At 46.7% G+C, this 11625-nt stretch overlaps 1 protein-coding gene across 1 annotated transcript; it reads right to left on the minus strand.

Moving 5' to 3' along the window:
* Positions 1–1749: 1749 nt before the first annotated feature.
* Positions 1750–11378, minus strand: HELT (helt bHLH transcription factor; the record flags this gene model as incomplete). The annotated part of the gene is made up of 3 exons (XM_082374684.1): positions 1750–10339; positions 10774–10870; positions 11145–11378. Coding segments are annotated over 3 exons (831 nt in total), but the record flags the coding sequence as incomplete, so codon positions are not given.
* Positions 11379–11625: the final 247 nt, after the last annotated feature.

Consider the following 11625-nt stretch of genomic DNA (forward strand, 5'->3'; position numbering starts at 1 on the left):
CAAGGGTCAGCTAATTTTGTCAGCGTTCCGTACCAAGAATTTCTGAAGCCATTTAAGAGGCAGATGTGTCTGAACGGGCACAGTGCTGCTGCAGCCATGCATTTCCCTTCACCTGAGGATGAAGATCACTTTTCATTAGAGAAGAGGCAGCAGATTTGAGAGCGCTGATTAGTTGCCTAAGGGAAGAGGTATTCTGAACTTTTCTTTGCCTTTGAAATACAGCATTCATGATAGCCCTGGGTGTGAATCAGTGTCATTGTGCCTGATCAATCGGTGTCAGTGTGCCTGATGTTGCGTTTGGGGTAGTTAGTGTCAAGCAATGAGGCCTGAGAACTGTGCAGGGGCCACAGTGGGAGGCCTGACAAGGAACTTGGACTTTTTCCTGAGAGTAAGAGCAGGCAGGCATTGAATAATTCTAAACAGGGGAATTTTAGATTCATGTTTTAGAAAAACGCTCTGGTTGATATGCTGAAAATCAATTAGAGGAAGCGAAAATGGAGGCTTGTGAGATTGGTGGGAAGTTGAAAAGGGTCACTGACAGCCTGGTTTTTGGCTGTGGCAGAAGAAATAGAAATGAATGGATCAAGAGATATAAGGTAAAATCCACAAGACTTGATGTCTGTTTGGATGTGGAATTAGGAGAAGGGTGAGAAGCTGGTCAAGGGATAGTGGTGAATCAAGGAGAGACAGATTGTGAGTCTGTCTGGAGGTGAGGATAGATCTGGAAATAAGGCCTTAGTGGTTTCCTTCTATTGCATGGCATGGTTTTGCCTAGATTAAGAGCCTCAAAAGAAACCTTCAGGGTAACTGTATCCTACCCCATAAGAGAAGAAAAGTTGGTGATCGGGCAGGAAGGGGCTGGATAGAGAAAAAAGGGGAGAAGCAAAGGGAGGAAACATTTATGTTTTGATGTATTTATATATTTGGGGAGGAAGAATTTATTTGTCCAATAATTTTCTCTTCTGTAATCCAGTGTGACTGGAAGAGCCTACAGAGGGCTTTTCAATATTAAAAAAGACAACGCAATTGAAAAATGGGCAGAAGACCTAAATAGACATTTCTCCAAAGAAGACATACAGATGGCCAAGAAGCACATGAAAAGCTGCTCAACATCACTAGTTATTAGAGAAATGCAAATCAAAACTACAGTGAGGTATCACCTCACACCAGTTAGAATGGGCATCATCAGAAAATCTATAAACAAATGCTGGAGAGGGTGTGGAGAAAAGGGAACCCTCTTGCACTGTTGGTGGGAATGTAAATGGATACAGCCACTATGGAGAACAGTATGGAGGTTCCTTAAAAAACTAAAAATAGAACTACCATACGACCCAGCAATCCCACTACTGGGCATATACCCTGAGAAAACCATAATTCAAAAAGAGTCATGTACCACAATGTTCATTGCAGTGCTATTTACAATAGCCAGGACATGGAAGCAACCTAAGTGTCCATCGACAGATGAATGGTTAAAGAAGATGTGAAACATATATACAATGGAATATTACTTAACCATAAAAAGGAACAAAATTAGGTCATTTGTAGAGATGTGGATGGATCTAGAGACTGTCATACAGAGTGAAGTAAGTCAGAAAGAGAAAAACAAATATCGTATATTAATGCATATATGTGGAACCTAGAAAAATGGTACAGATGAACCAGTTTGCAGGGCAGAAATAGAGACACAGATGTAGAGAACAAATGTATGGACGCCAAGGGGGGAAAGCGGTGGGAGGGTGGGGGGGGTGGTGTGATGAATTGGGCGATTGAGATTGACATGTATACACTGATGTGTATAAGATGGATGACTAATAAGAACCTGCTGTATAAAAAAAATAAAATTAAAAAAAAAAAAAGAAACTGGATGTTGATAGTAGTGGCTACCTTTCCTTCGCGGAATTCAGATCAGTTCTTAAGCTCTACAACTTCCTCCTTAGTGAAGATGAGGTTTATCAAAGTATGACTGGGAGTTATATGGAAAAATAGACTACAAATTTGTTTTGGAAGAAGCTTGCTAACAATAGCAAACACCTGATGCCCAAAAAAACCACCATCAAGTGTAACATAAACTCATCCTGTATTCTCGTTACCCACATCACTTGGTTCTTGTCCTCATAGAAAGTCATTTGATGCTTCTTGGAAATTACTGTTTCCTAAACTCCCTTATCTCCAAAGCATATTCAGCTTTCATGGTGTCTCTTTCTGTAATACATAATTGAAAAGATTTGAAAGTGTTGTCTCACTGATACATGTTCTCTTCATGACAAGGAAACAGACAACACAATGCTACTTTCAGTAGTTTTAGAAATTATCTTTCCATTTTTTATAGTATTCTAAGAAATTCTTAGCTTAACTCCTTCCCTCTGAAATTAATGATACAGCAGGGAAATTCCTTCCCCTGCAGCCTCCACTCACCATATATGTTTGGGCCATCATCAGCCTAGGGTTCAGGGTCATGATAGTTATTATTCAGTTCTAATTTGACAGTATCCACATTGCTCTTGTCTTTTTGACTGGGCTGTCATGTAATTCAGATAAGGTTCAATTGTATTCATGTCTGCCTCTTTACATCACAGTAGGAGGGGTTTGTGAAATTAGGAATTTTTCAAGCTTTCACAAATTTATTGCTTGTGGCTTGTGGCCAGAATATAAATTTGCAAATGACCCTCCCTTCAATTTGACTTTTTCCAAACAGCTTCTCCAAGTTCCCAGAATTGACTCCCCCAGACTTCCCCCCAGTATTGCTGAGGCTAGACAGGTTGCAGTTGTAGGTGTGCCACATACATGGCACACAATACATCCAAAAAGTAGAGAGATGAGTCGTAACTTGTAGTCCTAAAACTTGTGTGCGTCCTCTCCATGTCTTTATAGCAATTTTTTTCTTCACTAATTATACTTTAGGTTATATTTAGAAAGAATAATAGGGCTAGATCACAGATTTATAGCCTGGCATAGATATAAAATAGAAATAATGTTTATGTAAAAAATAAAGTTCTGTTCTTAGTGGGTGGAGATGAAAGTCTTTTATTGTGGAAGACCTCTACTGATATGCCTGTGACAAAACAGCCATAGAGGAGGCTTGCTTTTGTTTCACCGAACATTGCAAAAGGGCTCCTAGAAATATTGTAGCAAGAATGTTTCATTATATTTATAAAGCTTTAACTAGTATGTTTTACTGACTCTTGCTTTCAAGCTAAACATAATAAATGAGGCTAGGTGGGAATAGCAAAAAGTACTCGGGTTCCCAATTCCCTTGGGGTTCTTTTTCCTCACACCCTCTCTTTATAGCTCAGCCCAGAATTCCTGCTCAAGTTTCCCACCCGCATCGTCTGTGGTTTTGGTAACTTTCCTGTTATCTCCCACACCCCCATTCAGCATAACACTGTCTACTGCCTCTCTCCTGCTTTGCTGCAGCTCTTCCCAATATATAGAGGGTTTGTTAGAGATTATAATGGGACAGATTTGCAGCCCTTCATAATGGTTGCTTCTTATCTTCCAAGTGAGCCAGAAATAGTTGGGTCCCTCAAGCTCTAACCTAGCCACTCTCTTCAGTGGTTTTTTCTCTGGTCCCAGCTCGTCTTTCCACGCACACTTGTGGACGCAGCAGCCGCCGGTGCACACACGTGCGGACACTCCTGTGCCTACACTGCTCGATGCACACAGGCGTATATGTATATCCGCCTTCCTAGCTGCACACACATAGGCACCCAGGTTCTGGGGTTTTAGGGCATCCAATAAATAAATGTCTTTTTTTTTTTCCCTCTTACCTGTGCTCAGAATCATTTAGGATGTGGATATGGGATGTCAGGTGGAGGAAAAAAATGTCTGTTTTGCGACTGACTGGAGGATGTGACATCTGCGTGTGGAGAGTGGGCTTGCAACAGTTCACCTTAGAATTAAACTTACCCATCAAAAGCATAGGAAGAGCTCGAAATCTTCCAGCCAGCTTAGATGGGAATGCTTGCTTGCTTCCTGTGGGCAGGTTGGCGCCCAAAGATAAAGGGGCTGAGGTGAGTGTGCTTGGGTCCACCTTTTAAACCCTCCAGTGGGGTAGCTGAAGAATGTGAAAGGGCTGCTGAGAGAGGTTGAGAGTGTTACCCCAGTGATACCTCTTCATGTGGACACACACACGCAGAGATCATTCTTACCTCAGGCCGTGGGTGCGTGGAGAATTGGATATTGGGAGCCAAGCAATCAGAAAACCAGAGAGCATGAGAAACGAAGGCCAAGTGAGAAAGGGAGTGAGAGTGAGGGGTCAGGACCCAGGCAGCTGGGGGTCTGCAGCAGCGCCTTCACCTGCATCGGGGTGAGTCTGGAGCCAGCATTGGAGCAGACAGGTGACAAATAGGATGGACAAAAGACTTGAATGGGAAAAAATGGGGGAAATGCTGAGAAGAACATAAAGCTGCCAGAGAAAGTGTATTTAAGGAATATTGAATTCTTTTATTTATTTACTCCCTGATCCAGAAAAGAATCTGCAACAGCCAAATTTGTACGTTAATAATAGGCATTAGAATATGTACTTTGAGAGAGAATGTAGGAATGTGGGTATAAGAGCTGTATCAAAATAACATAAAGCTAGATTTCTGTATTTGAAAGAGCATAAGAGATAGCATTCCAAGGTTATTAGGGGGCCCCGACTACCAGTCATAACTCGGAATAGGGCTCATAGGCCTCAAAATGAGCATGGGATGGAATTTGAGCTCCCTACCCCCACTTGCCCTAAATGAAGAATATTGCCTTGTTTCAGAATAAGCCTTGGGGTTTAAGAAAGAGCCCTGGGGTTCAAGATTTTTTCATCATGTGCCTTGACGTTTTATTTTTCAGTTTGAGGTGGTCCCAAGGATCTGACACTTGGAGGGGGGGAGGAATAGATAATTATTATAATAGCTAACATATATTGAACATTCACTATGGGCCACACACTGTCTCGAGTGCTTTGAGTGTACCAATTCATTTAATCCTCTTAGCAACCCTATGAGGTATATGCACCTTTAATATCTCTATTTTATAGATGAGGAAACAGATGCACAGTGGCTTAGCAATTTGCCCAGAATTGTAAGCAGCAGAGCTGGAATGCAAATCCAGGTGGGGTCTGAACAACTAATGGTGCAGAAAAGAGGAGTGTGGAATCGACTCAGCCCAGTCTTGGATCTTTCCCGTGTGAAAGGAGCAGAACCCTCATCAGCCTAGTTTTGAATTCAGATCCTGGATTTGGCGTCTGCATTTAGCTGGGCCTTCAGGAAGAGTTATCTGCCTTAACCAAGCAGGCCAAGTGTGTCTCCTGCTGCCAGACCACGAGGTAGAATTTCTAGGCAAAGGCAGGGACGTTGGTCTGTCTGAAAACCCTCAGAATGTGTGTAGGTTGCTCCACAGATTTCTGGGTGGGTGTACAAGTACTTTCTGGTCTCTACTGAAGTGGGGAGGGGACTAAGGGCCAGAAACAAGAGGTCTAGGGGAGATGTAGAATCCAAGAGACTCAGCACTATGATGTCCTGCCGGACATGTTTATTGAGCTCCTACTACGTGCCCCATCTTGCCTTACTTTTCTTGGTGTGTTACTCTATGCAGATACCCATTACCAGGTTCCTAGGAATTCCGTGCCTTTGTGGGGTCAGGTAGGCACTTGCATAGCTGTTCTTCCACCTTCCTTGCCTGGTATCTAGCAGGCCAGACTGCAGGGCCCCCACTGGTACATGGCTGTGTTTGTTCAATAACGCTTGGAAGCACAAGTGAGCTCTGTATTACCGCCCTTTCGCTGGGGTGTCTGGAGGGCCAAGAAGCTCCTAGTTGTAGCCCTACAGAGCCACAGGGACTGAACCAAAGCACCAGTCATCAGCTTTGTTCCTCAAGCCTCTAGAGAAAACCTTTGATTTCATGGGGATGATTATTTTTATTCTTGCCCACTCAAGGATGAAGCCCAAGAAACAAGGGGTTGCCCCTTTCAGAAGTATCACAATGGGTCACCTCCAGCCAAACCCACTGTTTTTTGTTTTTTGTTATTTCTGGGTTTGGTTGAGCCTCTCTTGGAAACCATTACTATACAACTTACTTAAAAGAAAGAGTGGAGGGATTGGGCATAAGAGACTCAGACAGAGGGGGGAGTAGGTGGGGGGCTTGGGACAGAGAGGCTGTGGAAGTAATGTGTTGTCAGAGAAAGTACAGGAAGAACACATTAAAGTCACAATCTGATTTAAATCGGTTCCATTTTGTAGTGACATTTTTAATCTTCTGCAAAGTTTGACTTTTCGCCAAGCCTGGAGAATTGGAACTTTGGACGAAGGTTTCAGAAAAAGACACAACACACACACACACACACACACACACACACACACACACACACACACACACACAAACATACACATACACACAGAAAGGGGGAGGGAGAGAAAGGGGAGGGAGACTTTTATCCTAAAGTCATTGTAAATCCAAAGCAGGGTTTTATCCTCCACAGTTAAATGAGAAAGAAAAAAAAAATCAAGAATACCAACATTTGAGGTACAAAGACTGTCATGGGCCAGTGGAAGTTTGCAAAATTATATGTAAATGACCAAAGTTTTTACTATGGTGGCCCTGTGCTTTCCCAAAGCTAATCCCAAAGAGAAAATCTACTTAGCAAAAGAAAGTTTTGTCTAATTTGGTTAACAGTTGAGAAGTGACAAAAATGCTGAATATATTAATAATTTATATTTCCAGGGTAACACTATATCTTTAATGCTTCACTGCCAAAGGGAATTCAGATTGGCTTAATGCTCAGAGGAAAAAAGGCTGAAAGGCCTTCCTTCATATTCTGTATCCAGCGCTGATAAAAATGGGTGTAAGACATGTGTTCCAATAATAGGCACCATGCATTCTCCCATTTCTGCATAATTTGTTTTCATCCCATATTGCTAAATATATATTTGTTACTCAGTGGCCTCCTGATCTTACACTGACTTTCATGCTCCAACTATATCATTTCATAAGGGAGGAGTACTTGTGTGCATCTCATATTTTATAGATAAGTATTGTAGTGACATATAGTGCATGTAAGGGCAAGAACCCCTTACTTGAAAGACTTTTTCTAAAGTTTATAGATTCTCCCTGCCCCCAAAACATACACATTTAAGATTTAAGTTTCACTTTATGGACAACATAATGAAGTGGCTTTGTGTGTGTGTGTGTGTGTTGTGTGTGTGTTGTGTGTGTGTGTGTGGTTTTTTTGGTCCTGTCTCTGTAATCAAGTTTGATGGTTTATAAATTGTGGGCCATCTTACTCTATGACCTCAGTAAACAGTCTAGGTCAGAGCTCCCTTAAGCCCTGTCCACAGAAATGGAATAAGTTAATTTATTGCACTCCAGCTAACCTTGAGCGATGACAAATAATTTAGTTCAGCTAAATGGCCTCAGGAAACAGGAAAATCTGCTACATAATTTTGAGTTATTTATTTAAAGGGCATCAAAGGGAATGAGAACAAAAAGAAAAGACAGAAACAAAGAAAAAAAATCAATGAAGGAAAAATTTTAAATTCTCACAAAGACAACTTTAACGGGTTGGTTACCTTGTTCATTTTACCAGTTAACATAAAACAACAGTGAGGCTTATTTTGCTCTCTGGGTCCTAGAAAAACCTGATTTCAGTTTGCTATTTTTAAATGTATTGCTCTTTTGTGGGTAAGACAGATCGAATTGTCGTTGAAAACTACCAGCCCCTTCTATTTGTTAATATGGTGTATCACGTTGGTTGATTTGCGTATATTGAAGAATCCTTGCATTCCTGGAATAAACCCCACTTGATCATGGTGTATGATCCTTTTAATGTGCTGTTGGATTCTGTTTGCTAGTATTTTGTTGAGGATTTTTGCATCTATGTTCATCAGTGATATTGTCCTGTAGTTTTCTTTCTTTGTGACATCCTTGTCTGGTTTTGGTATCAGGGTGATGGTGGCCTCGTAGAATGAGTTTGGGAGTGTTCCTCCCTCTGCAATATTTTGGAAGAGTTTGAGAAGAATAGGTGTTAGCTCTTCTCTTGCACTGCTGGTGGGAATGTAAGTTGATACAGCCACTATGGAGAACAGTATGGAGGTTCCTTAAAAAACTAAAAATAGAACTACCATGCGACCCAGCAATCCCACTACTGGGCATATACCCTGAGAAAACCATAATTCAAAAAGAGTCATGTACCAAAATGTTCATTGCAGCTCTATTTACAATAGCCAGGACATGGAAGCAACCTAAGTGTCCATCAACAGATGAATGGATAAAGAAGATGTGGCACATATATACAATGGAATATTACTCAGCCATAAAAAGAAACGAAATTGAGTTATTTGTAGTGAGGTGGATGGAGTTAGTCTGTCATACAGAGTGAAGTAAGTCAGAAAGACAAAAACAAATACAGTATGCTAACACATATATATGGAATCTAAGGGAAAAAAAAAAGGTCATGAAGAACCTAGTGGTAAGACGGGAATAAAGACACAGACCTACTAAAGAATGGACTTGAGGATATGGGGAGGGGGAAAGGTAAGCTGTGACAAAGTGAGAGAGTGGCATGGACATATATACACTACCAAACATAAAATGGGTAGCTAGTGGGAAGCAACCACATAGCACAGGGAGATCAGCTCGGTGCTTTGTGACCACCTAGAGGGGTGGGATAGGGAGGGTGGGAGGGAGGGAGACGCAAGAGGGAAGAGATATGGGAACATATGTATATGTATAACTGATTCACTTTGTTATAAAGCAGAAACTAACACACCATTATAAAGCAATTATACTCCAATAAAGATGTTAAAAAAAAAAACAAAACTACAAGCCCCTTACAGATCACTAGCCAAGTCTTCCCTAGACCCCAAAACGTTCCTATGTTCTGGGTGGAGCGAGAAGGTTAAAATACCCCTCCCCCAGGAAAAGGTGGAGAAGCCTTTCTCAGCAGGCCCAAGAACCCAGCGTCTCAACGCCGCACCAGTGGCCGGATGTGGGTGTGGGCAGAGGAAACAATCCTTTAGGGGAGCGCGTCTCCCAGCCCGGTCGCTGCCGGCCTCTCACCAGGTTGCCCAGCGGCCCCGAAGCTGAGCTGTTTTGTGCGCCAAAGGCACCTCCAGCTTCCTGAACCCTTCGGTGCCGACGAGTAGTTGTCATTCGAAGATAAACTTCATCGTATGTTGTTTCTAAGCCATACTCGGAAGCTACCTCCTCTACATACTTTTTACCAGACAGGTTGAGGCCGTAAACCTAGTCACGCATCCCGATGGTCTGAGTTTCGGCGCGCTCCAGACCAGCGGGCATGTGGTGCGCGCGCGCCCGGGGCCTCGTCCCGGGTTAGGGAAGGGCGCCCAGGTCGGAACTGGCGAAAGTCCGCCAAAGCCAGCTTGGGGAGGGTCCTTCGATTTGTATTTTCTGAGAGCTGAGCGCCCTGTTCCTCGAGTCTGCCCTTCCCCGAGGCAAATGCCCAAGGCGCGCCCGAGGCAGGTGCGGGTCTGGAGCCCCGGGGGAAACGCGAATCCAGCCTGGAAGCGACCCCTCCACTTAGCCTCCCCGCCTCCTCAGACACCGCAGCGACCGCCCCCTTCCCCACCCAGACTACTGAGGGCCGTCACCTTGGCCCCTATCAGCCTGGCGCCCGAGACACCTCGGAGGGGGTGGGTTTTGGAAGAGCAGAAGGTAACAAGAAATCCATCTGTCTGGGACCTTCAGAAAACGTTTATTGCCAGGGGGGAGATCCTTCAGAAGACTCTTTCGCTTTTGGCCTTCCCCCACCCAGCTCTTTTGTTGGCACCGTATTTACACTTGTACAATATACAGTATTTCTCCCAGGCAGCGCCCGAAGCGCAAAGAAATCTGCGGGCGAGTCGGCGTCAGAGCACCGCGGGGTGCTGGGGCGTGTGCAGGTTAAGGGCGTTGGGGTGGGCGTGGCCGATCAGGTTGAGGTAATGCCGGTCCAGGCCCTGCACGGGCGTCAGGAAGGGGCTGTGCTGCTGCGCGGGGCTCGGAAGCGGCACGGGCGCGCTGGGCAGGTAGGGCAGCGCCGGGCTGCGGGCCGCGCCGTGTGGCCAGGGGAAGGACCCCGGGGCCGCGCCCTGCGGGAACACGGACGCCTCACCAGGGCTGTGGCCTGCGAACTCGGGCCCCGCTGGGTGCAGCTGATAAGAGAAATCCGGCTCCGGGAGCGAACCCAGCGGCTGGAAGGCGGGCTCGGCGCCCAAGCGGGCCTTGGACTGCAAGAAGGCGAGGATGCGCGCGTACTTGGTGTCCTTGGTCTCCATCCTCTCCACGGTGGTGAGGTAATGCACCAGGTTCTTCATGCACTCGTGGTAGCCGTAGTGGAAGTAGTTGGCAAACTCCGCTAGCAGTTCTGCTGGAGGGGCGAGAAAAACCGTAGAAAGAAAAAAACCGTGAGCGCCCTTTCCGACCGGGAGCGCGAGGCGGGGGCCAAGCACCTCCCATCACGTTTCCTGGCCGGAGTTCCCGTTGGACGCCGGCCCTCTCCTCTTGTTACTCTGGAGACTGGAAAAACGCCAGCTAGCGACTTCCTTTTCCTTAAGAGTCTGACCCCACCCTCCCCACCTGAGAGGAGGCCGCGGTACCTGTGTCCCCAGACACCTGTGCTCCAGTCCCCGTAGCTTTCACAGGAGCCCGCTCCCACCTCCACCCCGCCGCCGCCCCCGTCCCGGCAGCATCCAGAGAGCGAGAGACCTCTCGCGAGCGCCGCTTCACTCCCACTCCCGCCCCCAGGTCTCTGTGTGGCGCGCGGTCCCCGTCCAGGTTCCCCTTTGCGCAACCCGCGCCCACCTTTTTCCCTTCCCCGGGGAAAATCAGCGGAGTGCAGGGCTCTCAGGTACTGAACGGTCATCTCGAGGATCTCCGCCTTCTCCAGCTTCCCGGAACTCTGCAAAAGGAGGAAGGGCTCCTCGAAGCGGCCCAGCGGGTGCCGGCCAACCCGGGCAGGCTGGGTGCAAGGTTTTATCCGGAGAGGACCAGCGAGTGGGGCGGTGCTGTGGATCTGCGCGAGGGCCGCCCGGGGCTCACTCAGCGCTCAGGCACCCGGGAAGGGAGCCCACACGTGTAAGGCCCTCTCCGGCTCCAGACTCCCGGCATCGCTGCCGAGAGTGGCGGCAGAGGATCCCCAGCGCCGGCACCGTTTTCTCGGCCGCCGACGTTACCTGCTTCGCCAGGGCCATGGGCACCGTCTTGCCCAGCTCGTTCAAACAGCGGTTAATCCGGTCTCTCCTCCGCTTTTCTATCACTTTGTGGGAAACGGGGGTTCTCTGCGAACAGAGGTTTGTACGTTTAGGATGGCTTTGCCCAGAGAGTCGTGAAAGGCACGGCTGGCACAACTGTCTCCCAGCCCTCAACGCTGCCCAGGGACTCGCCTCAGGCCCCTGTCCCTCCACAGTGGGTCACATGAGCTCTGCCTTCTCACACCAGCGCTGGTGCGCTCCCCTTCCGACGTCCGCTGGGCCACACCGCCGTGCTGAGCACCAGGGCAATGGGGAGGTGGCCGCCAGCCTCCAGGCATGGGCTCCTCCCTGACTGAGGAGTCCCTTCTCTCTATCCTCCTCCCCTTCCCAAACCACTCAGGATTCCTCTCCAGGAGAAGTCCCGTGTGATAATGTCCCTGCCCGTCGGTCCAGCCAGGTGGTG

This window comes from Balaenoptera borealis (assembly GCF_965194805.1).
Source record: "Balaenoptera borealis genome assembly, chromosome: 21".
In the NCBI taxonomy this organism is placed as follows: Eukaryota; Metazoa; Chordata; class Mammalia; order Artiodactyla; family Balaenopteridae; genus Balaenoptera; species Balaenoptera borealis.